Source organism: Berghia stephanieae, chromosome 1, assembly GCF_034508935.2.
Source record: "Berghia stephanieae isolate SIO BIC M18660-M18661 chromosome 1, UCSD_Bste_1.3, whole genome shotgun sequence".
In the NCBI taxonomy this organism is placed as follows: Eukaryota; Metazoa; Mollusca; class Gastropoda; order Nudibranchia; family Aeolidiidae; genus Berghia; species Berghia stephanieae.
The window spans coordinates 122378807-122403779 of record NC_088360.1 but is presented as its reverse complement, the minus strand read 5'-3'; the positions used below and the strand labels follow the sequence as shown (position 1 = coordinate 122403779).

At 34.8% G+C, this 24973-nt stretch overlaps 1 protein-coding gene across 3 annotated transcripts in view; it reads right to left on the bottom strand.

The window, feature by feature from the left end:
* The window catches only part of LOC144962952 (uncharacterized), a 217484-nt gene extending 196781 nt beyond the window's left edge, over window positions 1-20703 (bottom strand). The window contains exons 1-2 of one of the 3 annotated variants that reach the window (XR_013643545.1): window positions 20401-20667; window positions 16189-16965 (exon numbers count right to left, since the gene is read on the bottom strand). Coding sequence is in view for 2 of the 3 variants with exons in the window: in XM_078896405.1 (XP_078752531.1) it covers window positions 16189-16299 (111 nt within the window). In the remaining variant the exon portion in view is untranslated. Of the gene's footprint in view, window positions 1-16188; window positions 17461-20400 lie in introns of those variants that run through there. The other 2 variants (XM_078896405.1, XM_078896403.1) reach the window with 2 other exon arrangements.
* Window positions 20704-24973: the final 4270 nt, after the last annotated feature.

Genomic DNA, 24973 nt, shown 5'->3' with positions numbered 1-24973 from the left:
TTACTTCACCATCAAAACATTTCATTTGGAACGTCATTTTTTTACGTTGGAGTTGTATTCAAACGCACCAAAGGATTTTTTAGATGATTAATTAGCAGTCTTTTCAATCTCTTGATGAAAATATTATATTCATGTATGAGTTATATTGGCAATTGCCTAAAAATAAACTTTTGAAAACTGTTTAAAAAAAGCAACTCTATTCAAGGCGATAAAATAAGCAGAAATACTGAGCATTATTCAACGATTACTAAGAAATAGCGATTTCCAAAATTAGGTGGAGTATACAACTCATTTAGTCGACCCAAACAATAAGAAAGTAAAAGTGCTCAAATTTAGAAATTCCAGTTGTTCTTAAGCCTAAGAAACAAAAGTCATTATCCTTAATGAAGGCATTATTTTAACCCCAATACTAGTTATGCTTGACTATGACTATGAATTTAACCCTTCTATTCATAACGACATAATCCGTTCAGAGACAATGGTCGCATTTTTTTTATCAAAAAGAGACAGAATATGCTCCATAATCTCGATTCCCGCCCAAAGACAGGAAATGGCTAAACGTAGCTAAATCTCTCTTAATATTTTTGAGGCTTAAATTTACGAAGCGCTAAAATTTGATATCATTGAAATTGAATCAATATTGCCTTTAAAGCAAAACCAAAATGTCGCTTTTGTTTTCCCTTCCGCACTGTGACTTAATACTTTTTAACATTTTGGCCAGGAATTTTTTGTTTCAAATGTCTATCGGTTGATTAAAATAACGATCAGCTTCAAAAACAAGTCGCCGAGTTTGAGAGTTATTGACAAGATGAAGGTCATTTAAAATCGATCAATGTTTAAAGTAAAAATACTCTGGTGAGATTTTAAAATATAACATAACATAACATATGGTATTGGGCGAAATAGGATAAAATCCCTTGAATGCCCATAATATTAAATTGATTGAAAGATTACAATAATAATACACGTGGTTAAGATAGTGTAACAACTTAAATGTACTCATGTATGTGTGATGCACAAACATATATATTTAACCTTGACATGGAAAGCACACACACACACACACACACACACACACACACATAATACACTCATACATCCATACATATAGAAGATAACCATAATAAGGTAACAATACATGATATTTACATACAATAATGAAAGGCATGTCAACAGCAGTGCAAACAAGCATCATTCGTCATATATATGTCTCTCACCCTGTCTACTAACACCTTGAAATAATCCATAGATTTTGCATTCTTTGTTTCAAATTAAAAAAATTTCCATTTCTGGACAATACGAATACCGAACCAGTTTTGTCTTTTTTTTGTTTTGCATCTAGTGACAAAAATCGTAAACGTGTCCCCTCTAGTAAAAGTAAGATTAGAATATGAAAAAAAAATCAGAAAAGTCTATCCCATCCAGACCATGTACTAATCTATAAACCTGGATTAAATCCCCACGATTTCTTCTATATTTCAAACTTGGTAAGTCAAGAAATTCTAAACTTTCCTTATACGATATTGTTCTATCAGTTTCAGGCTGTAAAGTTTATTGTTGTGAAAAACATTGGCAGGATCTCCTTGCGGTACGTCAGCGATTGGAGAGTATCGTGCTCCGTGTGATGAGAGGTAACCAAGAAGGAACTTAAGCAAGCGAAAATGGTGAGGGAGTGCAAATAAGTTATTATGTGTCAGATACCATTTTGTGAAACTCTATGACGCCGGTACACATAAATTATCAGATTATCAAGTCTTGATGGTGTTTTGAATATCTTCTATTGAGAAAAAAATCCCAGAATTTGATGTCTACAGCTTTGAGTTTTTAAGAATGAAAAATAAGAAAATGGGGGGCTGCAAAGTGGTAAAGAAAATTAGAAATACAACCCCGCAAACACACACACAAACACACACACACACACACATAGACATACACACATACACATACACAAATACACAAACAAAAAACAAACAAACAAACGAAAGATACCAAAAATAATGAGATCTACAAGTTGCATGTCGGTCGCTTTTATCAAAAAGGTGTACAATCGATTTGATTGCAAATTCTCTAATAATAACAACAGATTTCAAGATTTTATTGAATAAAGATTCAAATAAAGATATAAACTGTATATAAAAATAAACCATATTATGTTACTTTGTAATGGCAAACAGTATAAGGTCAATGCTTTCGATTTGTCTAGATTTACAAATGGCACAATCCCAAAATGATGTTTGATAACACGTTCCATGTACGTCATGGTAACATCATATCGTTTATTGAAGAAAACAGAAAGATGTAGCTAAAATGAATTGAGCTAAAATTGTTCACTGTAATTGAAAGGAGTTATATTTTCAAATAGACTTTACAGAAATGTGCTATTTTGGATCAGTTGTCTAATGACGTGTTATCTGTCTAGCTTTTATAAAATCAATTCTACTCGTGGTGCAGAATATCTAACTTCAATATAGTACGTCCTAAGGAATTTGAAATACTTAAAGGCTGAGTAAATGATTTCTAAAGTGGTTCTTTAAATTGAATGGGGTCGGAGTTTATCAAGGTTTATTTAGTGTAAATCGAATACTACCGACGTGGACATATATGCAGGTCTTCCATCCGAACCAAATTATGGGCCTAATTTAGCATTATTATTATTGTAATGGACAATATTTTGCGTCTTTTTTTTTGTTCAGATTTCCATTACAACGATGACCCCATAATGAATTGGGTTCTCAGACCTGCAAAAAAATGCACGTCGGACACTACCAATTGTCCGATGTGAGTCCATTTCGAAATATGTTCGACAACATCTTAACTAAAATTTAATCATAACAAACCAGACACTGATGGTAAGCAGGCCTTTCTTCATAGTTTTCAACTGAAAGTTAGATACAAACATCAAAATCATGAAATCGTACATTTAAAAAACAAAAATCCAAAAACCAAAACCCAAAAAACTTCAGCTTTTTTTAAGTGCAGTATCCACAAAACGTGCTCAAAGCGCTTTACAATGGGTCCCTACCCAACAGCAACACTTAACATGTAGGAAGAGACATGACGCCTCTTAGGCGATATTGTATTTTTTCCGGGACAGAAACAACGCTTTTAACGGCCAGGTACTCATTTTACACCTGAGTGCGGTGAGAGAATGTGAGTAAAGAGTCTTTTCCAATTGCGCCACTCGGTGCTCGAAACCAGGACCTTCCGATCTGAAGCGAGTGTCTTACCACTAGACCAGATAGCCGCACTGCAATCGAATAAAAAATACCTGAAATTCGGACGACGTATTCAAGTTATCAAATTTTTGATATTCTTTCATCTTTTGTTTACTTATCTCGACCTGCCCCAAACCCCAACCAATGCGAATGGAATTACCTTAAAGGTGATAACAAAGTTCTAAGTAATATTAAGAACGATATTATATGGTATCACAGACTTACATGACACTATCAAGAGGATATACTTTGACAATAGTAATCACTCTCATTGCTGGGTTATTTTATTTTTGTGGGAGGAGGAGGAGGAGGAGAAGGAGGAGGAGGAGGAGGAGGAGGAGGAGGAGGAGGAGGAGGAGGAGGAGAAAGTTTTCGGGGGAAAGAAGTTAAATGGGTTTTATTTTAACCAATATAAAATCATTATTTTCTTCACCGAGTTGGACACATGAAATGGAAATAACCGGTGACAAACGTATTCTACTAATAACAGCTTCAAAAGCGTTGGGAGACTAAATTACCTGTGGTTTGGTTGAAAACGATTTCTTACAGTTCCATTTGAATGAACCGACGTGTACATATCTATATATTTACCATCCAAACCCACTTATGGGTCTGGTTTAACATTGCAGTGATAGACAATATTTTGCGTCATTTTTTTTTGAGATTTCCATTACAACAATGAACCCATAAGGAATTGGATTATCAGACCTGCAAATAAGTGCACGTCGATTGAGTGCTATCGACCTATTGATCGAATGCCCCCCCCCCCCCCCTCAAAGAGACAGATACTAAAACTCACGTTAATGGCATACATCACACACATACATATATATTCGATTGACGGGTTTAATTTTATATAAAATGTCCATCGTAATTTAGGGTATTACTGGAATAAGGACAGAGTATGAACCGGTAGGAAACAAAAGCCTAACATTATGAGGCTTTAAATGAAGTGGCCAGCTGGATTTATGGGTGGTTGACTGAAGGTAATGACAACGACTGAGGGCTGCGAGAAGGAGACAGATGCAATAACAACATTAGGATGGCAGGCTGATTGATACTTTCATCTCAACTAACTACTGTGGCATTATTATCGTCATTATTTTCATCAATCCCCGCGCCATTAAGACCACTTTTTGTGGGGTTTATTATCTGAAGTAAAAGTAAAAGCTGGAGTTTAAAAAAAAAAAAATCAAGAGAAAGTCTGTTCTTACTTTCACCGACAAAACACCTGGTTCACATTGGCTGGATTATTAAAGGGCGACGAGATGGCCGAGTGATTAAAGTAACGCACTGTGACCGGAAGGTCCCAGGTTCGAGCCCCGCTTCAGCCACTTTCGTTTTTTCTTTCCTTGGGCAAGATTACTAACCCCCAATTTGCTCATTTTGGACAGTGATTCCTGTTGACGTCAAACATCTTGTTACTTCATGGAATGCTTAGGCGACTGTATTTATGGTATCGTGGCGGAAGGCGTAGTTTTTAAAAATAAGACTTCAGGTTTACGATGTTACAGACAAGTAGAGAATCCATGGCTCGGTACGGTGTCTCGTCTTGTCACAAAAGTAAGCAATGTTAAGCATTGTTAGTGGCCGGAAGGAAAATTCTGATCCCGACGTTGTGTCCTTGGGCAAGACACTTAACACACATACATACCCCGCCCGATGTGAATGAGTAAACTTGAGCTTTTATATAGAGCAACATCCACTAAACGTGCTCAAAGTATTTTACAGGGGGTCCCTAGCCAGCAGCAACACTTAGCATGTGGGACGAGACATGACGCTTGTTACAATGGGATCCCCCCCCCCCCCCCCCCCCCGTCAGATACAAACAACACTGTCAACTGTTGATACCCAGGATTGAGAGTTTTTGCAAAGACGAGGGTCATTTAAATCGATTGATATTTGAAGGACTAGTTTTCTGGTCAAATTTTTGTACATGAGTTTTTCCAGAGCACGGCAGAGTTAACTGGTTAATATCGTCCAATTACCGCAATTTTTAAAGTTATGGAAATCGACTATGCAAACGGTATCCATCATCTAATCATGCTATCAATCATGATAATCATAGTATCTCTCAAGTAGACTGCTCTTGTATTGTATAAAAAGTGCTTTCATTGTCATCGTAGTTATACATCATCATCATCATCATCATCGTCATCATCGTCATCATCATCAATCATCATCATCATCAACATCATCATCATCAGCATCATCATCGTCGTCGTCATCATCATCATCATTATCATTATCATCATCATCATTAGCATCATTATCATTCTTATCCTGATCATCATCATGATCATCATCATCATTATCACCATCGTCATCATCATCATCGTCATCATCATCATCATCATCATCATCATCATCATCATCATCATCATCAGCATCATCATCATTAGCATCATCCGTTATCATGATCATCATCATTATCGTCGTCGTCATCATCAAATTAATCACATCAAGACCGTAATCCTCCTCATCACCATCATATCAAATTAATAAAAATCATAAAAATAATCAGCGTCATCATCATCATCATCATGACTACTATCCCCACCACAAATATCGACATCCTCCCATTTATAGCAGTACAATCATTTGAGAAAACAAATAATTGAGAATCCATGAAAAAAATACTTTAAGCTGGATGATGACAAACGAAACTGCATCGGATTTGTGGAAATAAAAGCAATGCACCAATGCTTTTTATTATTTTTCTTATTAACTAGAAGTCAAAGTGAATACTAAACTGCTGTGAACTATGGACTGTAAAGTATTTTGAACAAAATCGAATATAAAGACAAAAAGAAAGAAAATAAAGAAAAAGAAATTACTAAACTTGACACGTTCTAGGCTAAACCACTTCTTCGAGCAACAAGAAAAAAATATTGAATTTTTTTCTTTGCACAGATCGGTTATACCGGGTGATTCGAAAAGTATAACGCCAAAATAATTACGCAGTTGTTTAAAGCGGCATTGGAGTGAATTATTGGTAATTTGATATAGTAATTATCTAAGTTTAATTGGGTGCCAATTTCACCACTGCCGTTAGTATAACTTCCAGTGACGCTGAATTGTGGCATCTTTGGGTCAGAGCCTGTTTAAATAAAAACGTGTCTCGAGAGGTGCTGAAGACCTTGCTCTTACTTTGCTTGGCCTGCCAGATCCCCGGACCATACGGTGTGTATTTCATTTCTTATAGGGGTATGATAAAGACCGAGTTTACATTCCACCACTTCCAGCGAGTATCGATGATTTGAAAGATTGAATTACAGCTGCAATCAACACGCTGGATCGTGACGACATGATGTGGTGCTTTTGGGATGATTTCTCATATTATGTTACAGTGAAACATAATCAGTCGGATGGTGAAAAAGGTTTGAACTGAGATATTGCCAAGTTTAGTTAGAAGGTCAATTTTTTAAAATGAAAAATGAATTCTTGTCATAAATAATTAAATCAACCCTTTTTGTACATATTTGGGAAATATCAAAGCTTAATTCCACTTCTAAATAACTTTTACATCATTATTATCACCCGCGAATGTCAAGAATATATTTTTAATTTGTGGAGGGTTTTGCAAAAATAAAAAAAAAATAAAGCAACAACAACAGCAACAACCTGTTTAAATTTATTTATAAGATTAAAGTTCATACCGCGACAAAACATAATAGTTTTCAGTGCGGTCAGAAAATGGTTTCTTCAAATACCATTGGATCAAAATTAACCTCAAACTCACAAAAACGTCTTTCACAAGAGGATTATCTGTAGACTTTTAGACAAGTTGAAGGCCATTTTAAACGATCGATAAACTTTGAGATAAATTATGTTTTTCAAGCCACGATAACAAAAAGCTTTTTCTCCGAGCGAAGAAGAGCTCTCCATAAAATGTTATATTCAGAATTTGTATTAAAGTAGAATGCATTTAGACCTTTGAAGAAGTAATAAAATATGAAATCATCTATTTCTTTAAAAAAAAAAACAAAAAAAAAACACACACACAAAAAACCCCCGACAAAACAAAACAAAAAACAATGTTTGTTGTAATGGAATAATAAACTCTCGTCGAATCTCCAATGTTTGTGGATGGATAAATCAACACAGCATTATAAATAAAATCCTAAATATAGGGACTTAATTGTGCCATTAAGCGGCTTTTACTTTGGGTGATGTCGATCAAGATTGCAAACGAGTTGTGATTAGGGAGAGAAGGGGATTTTAATTGAAAGAAAATAAGACAAGATCGAGAGATTGATCGAAAGTGAAGATTCCCCAATTATACACTGGTCTAACAAAACGTACTAATCCTTTATAATTGTGCTACAGTCTTGCATAATAATACAGCGCCGCCTTATTTCTGGATCATAATAATGAAATTTAAAAAAAAACGATTATTCTTTTTCATCAAATGGCAATATCAACGAATGTGATCAAAGCGTTTAACAATGAGTTCTAAGCCGATAGCATCACTCAATATATATTTTTCAACTTGACTAGCTGTAAAAAATATTTAGAAGAGAAATTAAGCTTTGATATTTCCCGAAAGAGATTGATTTAATCATTTATGACAAGAACTCGTTTTGGATAAAAATTGATCTTCTAACTAAACTCGACAATATCTCAGTTCAAACCTTTTCACCATCCGACTTATTATGTTATTCATTGTAACATATGACAGCCTCAAAAAAAAAGAACAAAATACCAAACACGGAACGTTCAGGGATCAAAATACTTCTTCAGCCAACAAAAACAACAACAAAAAACCCCAATGAAACATAAATTTAAAAACCAGAAATACGGTACATAATTTAACTCTCTCCTTATACCGACCATTTTCAGTATTTTCACAAATGCCAGGCTTACCCAGTAGAAAAATTGATTATTTTAAACTCAAACAATCTGTCTACAAAACAACTTTATGTTCTTATTAATTAAACAAAGATCATTGTGATCTGCAAAATGAATCTGAATTTTAAAAAATGTATATTGTGTCCTAACAAATGTGACGATTTTGCTGTAGGTGGTAAGGAGAGGGTTAAGGTTTTTATTCTTTCTTTTTGTGGTTGGCTAAAAAAAGGTCTTGAGTCAAAAATGTTCCGTGTTTGATATTTTTTTGAAGCTGCTATATTCATTTTTGTTCAATACCTTTTACAGTTCACAGCTTCTGGCAGCTTGGTATCACTTTTACAACTTTGATTATTACCCATAAGAGGTTCCTTTTGTAACCAATCTTTTAAAGTGCATGATCAGTATGAACATTATTCTCAATAATAACTTGGCTAACAACGATCCACGGTTTTGTAATCTCAACATATCTTATTCTAACATTTTTGGTCGAAAAATATTTTTAACAAAACAAAAATGTAAACATTGTTTTGTTTACTTTTCAAATCTATAGTTTTTAACAATTAATGATAAATCTTTGCCTAACAATTAAGGACAACTTTAATTAACCAGTTAACTGTCGCACAGACTCCTCCTTCAAATATCTATAAATTTGAATGATCTACATCTTGATTAAACTCTCTAACCTGGGACCTCGCGAGGTCCCAGGTTTGAGAGTTTTTGCCAAGATGAGGTTCATATAAATCGATCTATATATAAAGGACGAGTTTTCTGGCCAAATTTTTAAATATGTGTCTTTCCAGGGTACTGCAGTTGACTGGCTATTATCAAACATTTTCAGATGATAAATAAGTGTGTCTTATTCCATTTTCTATTTATTATTACGATGTACTATTCTTTGTTATTTCTTGTAATTATATTAAAACCTGTATTGGTTTTTTAAAAAAATTAACAAGAATAATTTCATTTTATGTATAACGAGTAAAATGCTATTTATAAAAAAAATAATAAAATGCCACAATCATTTGGAACGCGTTAGCCTTAGAAACATTTTATATAGGGTGCTTTTACTTAACACGCTCCTAGGCGTTGTCTTAGCTTTACCTATTTCGCTTTCCTGGGCGTTCTCTTAGCTTTACGTATTTCGCTTTTTCCTGGACGTTGTCTTAGCTTTGCGTATAATTTCGCTTTTATTGGAGTTGTCTTAGCTTTACGTATTTCGCGTTCCTGGGCGTTTTCTTAGCTTTACTTGTTTTGATTAACCTGGGCGTTTCTTAGAGTTACGTATTTCGCTTTACTGGGCGTTTTCTTAGCGTTACGTATTTCGCTTTACTGGGCGTTTTCTTAGCTTTACGTTTTTCGCTTTCCTTGGCGTTTTCTTAGCTTTACGTATTTTGCTTTCCTGTGAGTTTTCTTAGCTCAGTGTAATGTAGACTTGCTTACTGATCATAATGGACATTACTTCTGCTAGTCTGTGCGGCTATGTGGTCTAGTGGCATGAAACTCGCTTTTGGATCGGAAGGTCCTGGGTTCGAGCCTCGCTCGGCGCATAGTTGAGTTCTTGGAAAAGGGTCTTTACTCACATTCTCTCACCGTAATCAGATGTAAATTGAGTACCTGGCCGTTAGCAGCGTTATCTCTGTCGAAAAATATTGTAATATCGAATATAAGGCGTCAAGTCTCGTTCTATATGTTTCGTGTTGCTGTTGGTCAGGGACCCTTTGTAAAGCGCTTTGAGCACATTTAGTGTATATTGCGATATATATGAGCTCACGAGTTTTTTTAACCTGAGTACAAACGTGTATGTGTGCGTATGTGTTTGTTTATGTGTTTATGTGATGTGTGTGTATTATATATACACGTGTTTACGTGTTAAGGATTGTCAAATTCATTTGTGTTTATATATATATATATTTATATATAGGTATATATATATATATATATATATATATATATATATATATATATATATATATATTATATATATAAATTGAGCGCGATGTTCACTAAACGTGCTATAGCGCTTTACAAATGGTCCCTGACAAACAGTAATACGTAACAAGTAGAAAGAGACATGGCGTCTGTTAGGCGATATTACCATTAGAGACAACGCTGCTAACTGCCATGTACTCATTGCACACCCGAGTACAGCGGGCTCAACTGTGCGCTGTGCGAGGCTCAAACCCACGACCTTCTGATCCGAAAGCGAGTGCGAAAACATAGAGTAAGGACGAGCTTTGTTGGCTATTCAGTATTTCTCTGCTGTTTATCATCACCATCAATTTACCACTTTCATCTTTCGGACGCTCTCATTATTGTTAGACTCGTTTGCTAAGATATTGATCGATGCTTAGTACGCTCAATAAACAATTCTTGTTCCTGTCTAAGACACTACGTGTTTAGTCCTTGATTATTTTGAGTTGAGGAACTCCTGACAGTATATCTTATTTATCGATAAGAATAAATTTTGCATATGAACTTGTAAAGAAAGTTGTTGATTTTTCGATTATTATTCGATTATTTTAACATCTAAAGTAAATATTTTCGGTTTCTGGTTAACCCAGACATAAAACCAAATGAAGGCTATCTGTCACATTTACGTCATATTAATTAATAATCGCCAAGGACAACCCTAGTCTACTCGTCTTAATTTCCCACACCCGTCAAAAAAGGTAAAATGCATGTTTTATTTTCATTATAGTTTCTGGTTACCTCATCAACAACATAATAAAATTGATATTGATTATTGTAAATCGATATTGTTCATTAATCAATAGCTTGTTTACGGTAATATCATCCAAGGATGAATTCTACGCTTAACGATCGATATCAGATTTGTGATCAGTAGTCAATTGGGCTATAAAAAAAGCCCACATATATTTTTTTAAAGATCTAACGAAGAATAATTTATTATTATATATAGATCATTTTACATGAGACTATTTTTCGTTGTATTTTGATATAAGATCTTACAATATTTTAAATAAAAAAATTGATTTTATTTATTTCTCTGAGTCCGAATATTGAAAAAAAAATTAACACAAAACTGATGGTTTATTAAAAATGAACACAAACTGGAATACTTTCTCCAAGTGTCGAAAAAGTATGGACTCTATTTCCTTACTTTGAAACTCTAATCCTGTCATTGTTCTCAAATCTTCAGTATTGCTTTGGCCATGTTCCATTATGAAACCCAGAGCTAGAGAAATTTATAAAAGCTGAATTATTTGTATAATTCTTTGGAATGCTTATTATCGATGTTGTAGTATCTCGGTGTGGGGGAGGGAGGAGGGGTCGAGTGGATATGCATTACTATGTGATCAGGAAGCTCCCGGGTTCGAGTCCCGCTTCTGGCAATTTGCAGTTTTTTTTAACTTGGGCTTGATTATTAATCCCCAATTAGCTCACTTTGGACCATATGGGTGATATTCCTGTTGACATCAGACGTCTTGTTCGAAGTATTATCTATATTCCTTCAAGGAATGCCTAGGCGACGGTATCTAATGTTGCCGTAGCGAAAGGCTTAATATATTTTTAGTGTCAAAACATTACTAAAATGGTCATTTGGGATAGCCTCGTATATCTATACATTTCCAAGAAAATGCTTTACTTTGCTTCTTGAGAGTTTAATATCATATCTGTAATCAGTCAGAGGTAATGTTGCTAGTTAAGCGAGGTAATGTTCCTAGTTAAATTGGTTAAATCCAGATTACTGACTCATTTAACCAGTTAACCATAGTGCTCCAGAAAACCCTGTGTTTAAAAGTTTGGCCAGAAAACGCGTCATCAAATACCAATCGATTTAAATGACCCTCATCTTGGTAAAAAAAAACAACAACTCTCAAACCTGCGACTTCGCGAGGTCCCATGTTTGAGAGTTTTTGCCATTTCAATCTATCGATATTTGAAGGACGAATTTTCTGGTCAAGGTTTTTAAATACGTGTCTTTCTTGAGTATGCCAGTTGACACGTTAAAGCTACAATCCGAGTTACGGCATTCTACTTTTTTAGTTACATGGGAATAACAAAAAAAGAAAATGTTTTGCACAATTGTCATCAGGTAATATGTGGCTTTGAACACAATGTTCACCACATGTGTCGTATTGTATATCATTGGACGGGGTCTCGATAACTCAGTTGGTAGCTCAATTTGTATATATATATATATATATTATATATATATATATGTGTGTGTGTGTGTGTGTGTGTGTTTGATATAATATAGCGGAAAGTACTAGAGGTAGCTAACTGCTATTGTCTGTTGGGATAAACACCGGTTACATGACTCTGAAGTTCTATTTTTATACCGTTTGACATAGACATGACTTCGATTTTGTCATTTATCATTACATTACTGTTGTTCGATCTTTTTGTTTGCATTGATTTATTTGATTTATACAAAAGATAAGTTGCAATCGTTATGCAGGTCTGATAACCTAAATTGTTATGGGATCATTGTTGTAATGGAAATGCTCTCAACCCAAAATAATAATATCCATCACAACAATGTCAAATCAAGCCGATGATTGCGGTTCGATTATCAGACCTGCTTATATGTGCAACTCGGTTTGCAACTGGTAAAAGGTTTAAATGTTTTCAGATTTGAGAGCTTTCCCCAATATGTGGGTCATTTAAATCGATCGATATTTGAAGGACGAGTTTTCTGGCCAAAGTTTTTAAATATGTGTCTTTCCAGAGTACTGCAGTTAACTGGTTGTTTCTAAATTTATTTTTCGGAGTCCATTTCATTCCGACATAATGCCGTTTTTCGACGTTGGGTCACAAATAACAATAATTCTTCGTTCTCGGGGAATACAATGTACAATTGATATCGAATATCTGGCTGGACTTTTGCAAAGCTTTTGACTCGATACCTCACAATAGAATGTTCATCAACTTAAAGATAGGGGTTTTAATTGAGTTGTATTAGAGCATTCCTTACAAATAGAAGCCATAAGGTTATTATGGGAAATGAAATGTATTATTTTAGACCGTTCACTAGTGGTGTTCCCCAGGGCAGTGCCTTGGAGCCCCTTCTGTTCATTTTATACATAAAAGATTTACTTGAAGTTATCAATCCAATGTGCAAAATAAATGCTGACGACACTCATTTACTCATCGTCTTTTAATTATAACGTTTTACAGAATGACATTTATTCACTCTTGCATTGGTCTGAGAAATGGCAATTACAATTATTTAACAAATCATAACGTTACGTTCTACATGTTGATAAAACACATCCCTTACATATTTATTATACTGATGTCAATAAAACGGAAAATCTTTCTTTCGTAGAAAGAGAAAAAGATAAAGCTAGGAGTGATCTTTGACCGGGCTCTTAATTTTGATAGTCATATTAATACAATGATTAACAAAGCTACGAAGACAAATGGCAATATATTTAGAAGTTTTGAATACATGAATAGTGAATTGTTCCTAACATTATATAAATCTGTAGTAAGACCAACTTTGGAATACGGAAATTGTATTTGGAGTCCTTTTTCAAAAGACAATCAATAGTTTTGGAAAACGCCCAAGGACGAACAACTTAATATTTACCAAGTTTTAACGATATGTCATATGAAGATAGGTTGAAAAATCTAAAACTACCATCACTTAAGTGCAGAAGAAAAATAGTTGATCTTATACACTTATATAAAGTTAATTGTCCATGGTCTCCATAACATTGATTATGAGCATTTAAAAATGTTTTCTTTGGTTACATTCACACGAGGAGAAAACTTTCAGATAGTTATAACCAGATGTTCTACGAATATTCTATAGAACTCATTTATCCAACGTACTGTAAGGGCATTGAATGCACTTGATTTTAATACAAAAAATGCTGAAACAATAAATGGTTCCAAAAATTCAGTTGATAGAGAACCCCATGCTTTGAAGTCTGTATACGATGAATGAGATTTCTTTTTCAGAATTATGCTCATGATCAACAGGTCCGTTGTGAAATAATATTTAAAATGCACCGATATGACCATTTGTTTGTATATATTATATACGATGGTGTGTATTTATAAAGTCCATATATCAATTTCCTCTTTTCTTTTGTTTCTTTTTACCTATTATTTATTTATATTTGCAAAAGCAACAGGTTATTTAAAAGTCTTTTGACCTACGTAAGCCTTTATTTTTATGATGGTAATACCGATTTTTGTAGTAGATAATGGACATGACTAATTTCATACCACCATGGAGCAAAGTACTTTCTGTCAGATCTAACAGACTAAACTTCAGCTGTGTGGTGTTGTGGAATGACACTCGCCTTCGGATTGGAAAGTTCAGCGTTCGAATCCTGTTCTTAGAGGCGCATAGTTGAGTCATTGGGAAGAGCTCTCTACTTACATTATCTCACCGTATTCATTTATTAAATCGGTACCCGGCCGTTAACAGCGTTGTCACTGTCATGAAAACTGGAATATCGCCCAACAGGTGTCATGTCATGTCTTAGATGTTACGAGTTGCTGTTGGGACCCTTTGTAAATTACTTTGCGCAAGTTTAGTGGATATTGCCCTTTATAAAAGCTCACATTAAAATAAAATCATATTGGGCTGGCGATGCAGTAAACAAAAAATAAATAAGCGATTCTATCCAGGCCTGAAATGAGTTCCTTTGTGAGTCGTGTGCCAGTGAGCTAACTTGACGCATTTATTGCGACATCTTAACAAGCATTGGAGAAAAATAACGTGGCTGTGTCTTGTGCCTTGTTGTGACATTTACAACATGGAAATAATCGTTTACACAAAATTGATGACATGAGTTTACATAATCAATCAGACACTGCAAGCAAGCGCTATTCATGCAGATGGGATTGCGCCACCCGCCGTGTATCATCGTTCCTCTTCTCACTCTCTTTACTTCTCCCTTTCATTCTTTTCTTCGCGCTCTCTCTCTCTCTCTCTCTCTCTCTCTCTCTCTCTCTCTCTCTCTCTCTCCCCTTTCTCTCTCTTTCTTATGTCTCTCTGTCTTTCTGTATCTACACCTCTCCCTCACACAATGTCTCCCTTTCTTTCCTTCTTTCTTTCTCTCTTCCCCTCCCCCCCCCTCTCTCTCTCTCTCTCTCTTTCGATATTTATCCTTCCTTTTCTCTGTCTTCTGACCCTGCCTTTCTGTTTCTGTTCGCCTTCCAACTCCAACCCTCTGTGTGATTGTTTATGTGTGTGTGTGTGTGCGTGTGTGTCGTGTTTGTCCTCAGTTTTCTCTTACTCTCCATTCTTTGTTAATTCTATTTTCTTCTTTTTCTTCAACAGTCTTTCCATAAGTACATCTATCCAGAGATTTATATTTGTCCATTTTTCCGTGGATTAACTTGAGCTTGAGCTTTTATACAGAGCAATATCCACTAAACGTGCTCAAAGCACTTAACAAAGAAAGGGTCCCTGACCAACAGCAACACATAACACATAGAACGAGACATGAATTAAGAGATGAAAAGTTAGATAGATAGATTTAAAACTAGATTGATAAGAATATACACTCGTGAATACATTATAAATCAAATGACAAAAAGCACAGAGTTTTGGATAAGACACAAAGTACAAAGTTTTAAATAGGAGTTAACCATGAGAGGGTCAAAACGACACCAATCATTTGGACATTAAAATTTTGGTAACTTTAATATTGCGGAGTAATATTACAAAATTCTTTGCATCGTTCCCTATGAGAATAATTTCTTGACCTTATTGACCAGCAGCAAATTTAAGTTAAATACAGACAACTTATAAATCGAAAGTGATATATTTTGCATAATAATAATAATAATAATATAATAATAATAATAATAATAATAATAATAATAATAATAATAATATATAATAATAATAATAATAATAATAATAATAATAATAATAATAATAATAATAATAATAATAATAATAATAATAATAATAATAATAAAATAATAATAATAATAATAATAATAATAATCAACTTTTTAAAAAAGAACAAAAAACAAACAATAAACAACAAAAAACATAAGGTACCAAAATAAAACATATGATACTTTGCAACAATGGGAAAAGTAACGTTATAAGTATCGCAATATTATAGTTAATACTCATGAAATGTTCACAGTTTATTGGGTCATCCTGCAATCTTAGAAAGCTTACCTTGCAACCAGTGATGGAATGGTGTGCCAGTTCCACCCTGGCAAAACTCCCTTTGCCCAGCATCTGTCCCTCAAGAGTGTAACGTCCGATACACTGGATCTTCTTACCCATCTTGACTGCCTCTTGAAGTAGGTTAAATCCAAAAGGTGCCAATAATACTCAGAAAAACTATACTCCAAATCCCTACTGGACAGTCGTATATCTAGGGCCAGAAAGGCCGGAAGCTTGGGTAAGGGGCATAAAGAAACATTAACACACGTTCCATCTTCATGAATGGATACATAATTGTCCATTCCGTGGCATAAAACATAACAAAGAAGGTGAGAAATATGAATTGAAACAATGGATTATTATATTAGCTTGTAGACATTCAGCACAATTATTATAAAGGGAGGAGAACCTCAGGCACAGGGGAATTTAGTCTACTGCCCCTTGCTACATGATTAGTCTTTATGTGCATGTAGATCTTACATTAAAATTCACATTAGTTCCTATGCATTCCTTGAATTTCCAGACACATTGGGCAATTATCAAAGCTATCCCATTGCCCTGTTTCTTCTTCTAGTTTCTCCAATAGCATAATGGCGGACAGCGGAAGTAAGCCAAGCGATCGACAGTCAAAACAAAGTTAATTTGGGAGTGTACAAGTGCAAGATCATATTGAAATATCGTTAAATTTCGTGTTATTTACAATATGTACAAAGCTTTTAATAGAAATAGACAATTATCCATTAACTACACGAATGTAGTCGTCGTCTTATTCAACGTTTTTATTACCTATCACAAGAAAAACACAATCACTTATTAAATAGCCTGATCAATACCGCACGTTATAATACGATCATATACAACACACGCACGAATCGTTTTCAGTGCTTGTATCCAGAGGAAGAGAACTAAACCATTATTCACTCGGATTATGTAAAATGTAACAATTTATAACTTAAAACTGTAGGTGAAAGATTGATAATATGTTACAGTCCTAGTCCTGTTGCGAACACCATAACAAACTCCAGGACACAATACATACATGACAAATATTATTACACGCACGCACGTACGTACGAGGTCTTTGGAGTAGGAAGACAGAACAGAACAGAGACAAGAGTCGGCGGCGGCAGCATCGATAAGCAGTACTCACACCACGCACGGCAATATTGGTGCTGGCTGGTCTGGTGCCTCTTGCTTGGACTCACGCTCTGATCAGTAATGTAGTAGAGTAGTCGCCATGGGCAGGGGTGGTCCACACAGACAGTTCACACATCACGGAATGAGGGGTGTGAAAGCACGCACACACTCACACCCTGTGATGCGGTCGTGAAATGGACGTGCAATGAATGTGTTTTGCAAAAAAAAAAAAAAAAGGAAAACGTTAGCTTTCTGAGTGTGTGTGTGTGTGTGTGTGTGTGTGTGTGTGTGTGTGTGTTTGTTTGTTTGGGTGTGATGAATTTAAATGCAACTTTTTAACATGACATGATTCTAAACGTGCGTTCAACAAGGTGTTGCACTTCATGTTTCGGTAACTCAAGACCTTTGAACACCTTGATCGTACAATGAGAGGGAAATTCAATTGCTGTAGGTTTTGGGACGTAAAATCTGAATTTTTGAAACACAGACCTGTTTATAATTACTCCGATGTGCTTTTTAAAAATTAAATTGCGGCATTTTAAACATAATTTAGATAAGGTATTGATTGCTATAGTTATTAGAAAGGATATTGAGATGGATTTGGAAATTACGTACTGCTTGGTAAACACATACATTTTAGACAAATCGTTCAAAAGTCATTCAATAATTGACACTTGTACAGGTGTTGTATGTTGTTCCATTGTGAATTGGTCTATATAATAATTGTGTATTGGATTTTTCAAAGGACATCTTATTGCTGCCATCAACCAAAATCTATGTGCTATTCCGTACTTGATCTTGTTGTCTTGTCACTTTAGAAAAGTTCCTGACCTCCTCTGTCCCTTATACTGGTAGTTTGGTAGATGGAGTTCTGTAAGGTCCGACCAAAAGCACTTTGCAATAGACTTGCGTCTTACCAATATAATAACAGGAACTGTTACTGATCCTTTAACTCGATAAATCTCAATGATAACTATAACATTATACAATTTAGACACTTTTCTGTATTCGAATTGTACATGTTTACCGTCCTTGTTTGTGAATGTGTGTTTGTGTATTACAGAAATAGATACAGGAAAGAGAGAGAGAGAGAGAGAGAGAGAGAGAGAGAGAGAGAGAGAGAGAGAGGAGGCAGAGAAAGAGAGGGAGAGAGAGTGCGAAAGGAAGAGAGAGAGCGAGAAAGGGAGAGAGAGAGGGAGGGAGAGAGAGGGAGAGAGATAGAGAGAGGGAGAGAGAGAGGGAGAGAGAGAGAGAGGGAGAGAGAGGAGGGAGAGAGAGAGGAGGGAGAGAGAGAGGGAGAGAGAGAGTGCGAAAGGGAGAGAGAGCGAGAAAGGGAGAGAGAGAGAGAGAGAGAGAGAGAGAGAGAGAGAGAGAGAGAGAGAGAGAGAGAGAGGGAAAACTCGTCCTTCAAACATTTATCCATCATAATGACCATCATCTTGTTAAAAAAAACCTGTCCAAACTGGGACTTGAGAAGTCATTCAGAACAATGCAGCCAGATTAGTGTTCGGGAAAAAGAAGGCGCATGAAATGACCCTTCTTCTTTTAGAGCTGCACTGGCTGCCCATAGTTTGTAGGATTGACTACAAAGTAGCAACATTGGTTTTTAAGTCTCTCCATGGATCTGCTCAAAATTACTTAAATGAACTTATTGAATTGAAATCCCCTGTTCGGAACTTACGATGGGTCTCAGATGTGCTCTTGTTACGCACTCTACAGAGCAAATTAAATGCACGTAAAAGAGCTTTTTCATAATCCGGCCCCTCCATATTTGGAATAAATTACCTCTTGAGATTATCCCTGGAAGCATTCAAAAGCAGGCTAAAGACATATTACTTTAGAAAACATTTCTTTTATTGATTAAAAAAAATGTATTTCTATGTCGATAGCGTTTTAAATATTGAATATGTCTGTATCTTACAGCTGTAGTCATTGTTTATCTAATTATATTTATTTTCTTTTTGTAAAGTGTCGAGAGATCATATTGTTTGAGATATTGGCGCTATAATAAGTGTGCAGTTTTATTGTTATTATTATTATTATTATTATTTTTATTATTATTATTATTATTATTATTATTATTATTATTATTATTATTATCATTATTATTATTATCATCATCATCATCATTATTATTATTATTATTATGATTATTATTATTATTATTATTATTATTATTATTATTATTATCATCATCATTATCATCATTATTATTATTGTTATTATTCAATGAGGGTTATTTTAATCGATCGATATTTGAAGGGGGAACAAGCTGGCTAAAATTTGAATTCAGTGTTTTTAAAAGTACGGCTGTTTTGTCTGACAAATCAGGCGTGTGCCATTGAGGACTCGGGATTGTTTAGTCCTTGTCGATAAAGCTAAAAAGCATTGCAATGAGAAAAGAAAATACAAGTTGAGTTAGGCATTATTCTATCCCGCTACACACTAAGCCTATTATTTAGCATTTACTATAATAATTTCAATTCCCCCCCCCCCCCCCCCCACTTCCCCAGCTTGCTTATTTACTTCAGAATTTCTAGTTTGCTTTTGACAATTGACCAAAAGCAAAGGCGTTTAGGAAGACGTTGAAACAGGGAGTGGTTCAATTGAAGGAAGTGATTACTGATTGTATTTATTTAATTCTCAACCTCTGATTATGGTGTATTTATGTTGGTGTCAAATGCAAAGTAATCTTCTTTGTGGTTACTTTAAAAGTTAAATTCCTCATTGTAATTATTGCTGTCGGGCTATATCCTTCTTGCTTTATTTTCTTTACATTCAACAATAATTCCATTCAAATATTTAGTGCATTTCTCAATCACAAATCGATTTTTACCAATTTTCCCATGTCTAAATATTTCCGAATTAGTTACAGCGAGTATCTAAAGATACTAAAATCAGAATTATAAAACATGTGTAAAGACATTTAATTGCATTTAGGGAATCGATGCAACGTTTTCCAAAACATGACTTCTATTGAAACGATACCAATTAGATAGCCGGTTTTGAGTTTATTTAAATAAACAATACAAAAATCCAGGGACAGTTGGAAAGAAAATTTTTAAAAACCAAACAAAACACTACCATGTTGAACACAATAAATGCCCTTGCTTCATCCTAAACGTTCGCATAATATATAATATTACGTAATCCATGAATTTCACCCTAGGCTTGGAAGACATCAATTAAAAACTACACACATCATCATCCTCGTAGAATCCATCAGAGCACAAAAAACATAAGAAACTACACACGACATCTTTTTGATTATGATATTGGAATGGCATCTTCCCTGTGTGCCATCATCCTTATTTCTACATAAACATCTCCCCCTTCTCTCTCGCCATCTCTTTCAGTTCCTTCTTTCTCTGATTCCCAGTAGTCTTCGTGCTTATCGATTTCTCCTACTCGTCTTCTTTCTTAAACTAATGTCCAATATTTTGAAACTGCATATTAGAGTTTTATTGTTGTAGCTTGCCTGTTAACAACTAGCCCCGTGCTTGCTTCCGTTTATGTACTTTCAGAAGCTTTGTATTAATTTTCTGGGTTGTGTTCTTAGACTTTGAATAAAGTCTGGATTGTTAACATTATATTGGCCGTCTTACATGAAACATCTTAAAATGTAAAATCTTTCTCGCAATCAGTTGATCCGTGCACTACTTGTAACCATTATATATATAGTATTTGTATATATGTATATATGTAATATCCGTAGATACTGCAGATAAATGTCGACTGACGACATAGAGGACAGAAACAATTGTATCGACGAAAAATACGTGAGTGACTTTATTTATTTTTAGATGCTCTAACCGACATTATCGAGCACTTCCGTACCTACAAGTACCCACTAACACTCATATATATATTACATATATATATATATATATATATATATATATATATATTATATATATATATATATATATATATATATATATATATATATATATATATATTCCATAAACGGTGTTCATAACATACTGTTAGAAATGAAAGGAAAACACTCAATTTGAAATCCATACAATGTTATATTATGTGATCTACTGCAGTAATCGGGAATTTTACCGGAATGAACTGGACGAGGGTAAATTGTTAGAATAATCAGAAACATAAAATTTTGTTAATTTTCTCTCTATTCACTTATGCAAAGTTTTATATCTGTTATTATAAAGTCAAGTTATACCAGTTCGATCACTCGACTTTGATACTGATTTGAGGCTATGGATTATATTTATACCCATGCGCATCAGATGTATGTATGCATCATATATATATATATATATATATATATATATATATATATATATATATATATATTATGTTTGTGGATTTTTTAATGCCAACCTCAATTTTAATTTTAATTTTCGTTCTTTCTTTTACTGAAAGTTAATTCTATGCACACGCTTATACTTATATATATATATATATATATATATATATATATATATATATATATATATATATATATATATATATATATATACATTCAATGTCCTTTGCGAATTTATGTGGTTGGAAATCGCAACACGTATCAACTACAGTTACAATCAATTTGGACCCATGTTGAGAAAAAGTTATGATCTGATAATGTAAATAAGGTTTATAATTGTTTGAATGTTGTTTTCAAGTTAGTAGCCCAAACTTCATTTATGATAAGGAATAATTCAAGGTCAGGCTATTAGTTGTCAGCGGTACAGTGATATATAATTACTTGTTGCGCTGATAAAATTATTGCTTTGCTTTCAATTTTTGTTTTTTTTAAATTTTTTTTGTTTGTCGCGAAAGCAATCAATGATGCAGGAAATATGTATCGATGCATCACGTGATAGCAGTCATAATTAAATATTTATTTACGTTCCATCAGTCGCGTCACGTGGTTTATTCGCCGCCATGGCAACACGATGCCGACTGCTAGCGATGCCATCGATCGCTGATGCCGAACGAACACCGCCATTGATCGCTTCGTCACAATAACGGGGGAATGGTAACTGCCTCTCTCTCTTTCCCTCTCTCTATTCTGCTCCCCCCCCCCCCCCCCCATTCTCTCTCTCTATCTCTCTCTCTCTCTCTCTCTCTCTCTCTCTCTCTCTCCTCTGTCATTCCATTCTTTTTCTCTGTTAAATCCAGTCTCTATCTCTTCTCCCCCCCCCCTCTCCCTCTCTTTTTCGATCTCTCCCATTCTTCACTCTATCTCCTCTCTCTCTCTCTCTCTCTCTCTCTCTCTCTCTCTTTCTCTCTCTCTCTCTTTCTCTTTCGATCTCTCCCCTTCTCTTTCTCAAAAGCATTTTTCTTTTCTCTATCAAATTATTCACTCATCTTTTATTGTTAATCTGTTTATCCACTCATCAATCAATCAATCAATCAATCAATCAGTCAATCGACCTATCAACCAATCTATCTGCCTTTCTATCTATCTATCTATCTATCTACATATCTATCTACCTAGCTATCTGGCTATCTATCTAGCTACATATCTATCTACATCACTATCTTGCTATGTATATAAAATATTTAATTATCTATCCGTCTAATCTATATATCCATTTATTTCTCAGCCTAATTATCTATCTCCATCTATTCTTATATCCATTAATTTATCTACTCAACATTTATAAATATATCAGTTTATACCTCAATTATTTTTTTATGTATTCATCTTTTTGCAATATTGTATTTGTAAGATGTTTCATTTGTTTTTATCATTTCGAGTCGAATGACTTAAATCTTTTTAGAATGGTGCATTTATAAATACTTTCGTTCATATCTGTTCATCTATAGATCCATTTACTTGAATAAGCATTTCATGTCGTAAAACACATACTATGCCCATTTACAATAAACAATAGTAGTATCTGTCAAATAAGTCAATCACCAAGTCAATTGCTTAAAGAGGTCAATGAACGGTTTACAGTAACGTACAATGAATGCTATAACCAAAGTCTTATCATCACATCCAAGTTGTGATTAATAAGAAGGTTGATATCAGCTGTTCTTCAATTACAAGATATATTTAAGTATAAATGGAAGAAAATACCAGAAAAGATTACAGATAGATACTGTTCTCCCCCCCCCCTCTCTCTCTTTCTCTCTCTCTCTCTCTCTCTCTCCCTCCCTCTCTCTAATTATCTATCTATCTATCTCTCTTCCTCTCACTCTAAATATTATTATTCTTATAGTTTTCTCTCCTTCCTCAAATTTTTTCTCTCTTTCTCCTGTTCTCCATCCTTGCCTCCCTCTCTAAAATCTGGATCTAACCCTAAGCCTACCTCTATATACAATATTCACTCGCCATTCTTTCCCACATTCTTCTTTTGTCTATTTTCTCTCTTACTTCTAACTTTCATCAATAATCTTTCTCCCTATCCCCGCTCTTTCTCTCTCTCTCTCTCTCTCTCTCTCTCTCTCTCTCTCTCTCCTCTCTCTCTCTCTCTCTCTCCCTCTCTCTCTCTCTCTCTCTCTCTCTCTCTTTTCCTCTTCCTCCTCCTCCTCCTCCTCCTCTATTTATCCACCAATTTCTCTCAATCGCCCGCTCCACTTTGGTTTGGTCTCCCATTTTTATGGTTTTAGCCCAGTTTCCTGGCCCATTCCCTGACGCACGCTATCCTTTACTTTCTGGGGTCCCTCAGCTATCTTTCTGAATTAATTCACATTGACAATAATGCTAGTCATGAATATACATGATATACTAATAATGCATCATCCCAAATACTTCTGTCTGTCTGTTAGTCTGTTTGCTCGCAGATCTGTCAATCTGTGTGTGTCTATGTGTCTGTCTGCTTGTCTGTTTGATTATTTGTTCGCTTTGCTCTCTCTCTCTCTCTCCCTCTCTCTCTCCTCTCTCTCTCTCTCTCTCTCTCTCTCTCTCTCTCTCTGAATCTATCTGCTGTTCTGTTAATATTATTTTGTTTGCCTAACCGTATACATCTCCGGTATTTCTGTCTCTTTGTTTGACTGTCTGTCCGTGTGACAATTCACATGGTGTCCTCTACATAATTCCACTTAGGTGATATTAATAACATTGCATTTTATAGCTTCATAAATGTTTCAATCCCTATTTTATCAGCATAACATCATGTAATATATTTTTTTCTTTAAAAATGTAAAATACTTCGCGGAAGCCCCAAGTTTGAGGTTATTGTTCAACAGGATTGTCATTTTAAATGGTCGATTCTTGAAGATTGAGATTTTTTTTTTTTTTTTTTTTTTGGGGGGGGGGGGGGGGGGGGGTTGGGGGGGGGGGGAGAGAGGGGGGGGGGGTATGTTAAACGTCTACTTCCAGTCTGTGGCAGTATAGTTGTATATAATGTATATATATATGTATGATCAAAAATAAGTATACACGTTTGAAATCGTCATCATATTTTAATTTGGATACGTAGCATAAAACGGTCTGGCTATGCAGTTTTTCATATTATTAACTATGTCATGATTTTTAAGATTATTGGTTTTATCAGAATTTGCCTTCTCCACGATATGCACGTGCAGTTTTAACCATTTTACGCCACGTTGTTTACAGAAGCAGGTAGGGCCAACATCTTACATTTGCTGTCTTACTCGATTCCAATCAAACAGATGGGTCAGCCTAAAAAAAAAAACAACAACAAATATTGTCATTTATTTCAACAAACTTTGATTGTGCAAAGACTTAAATTAG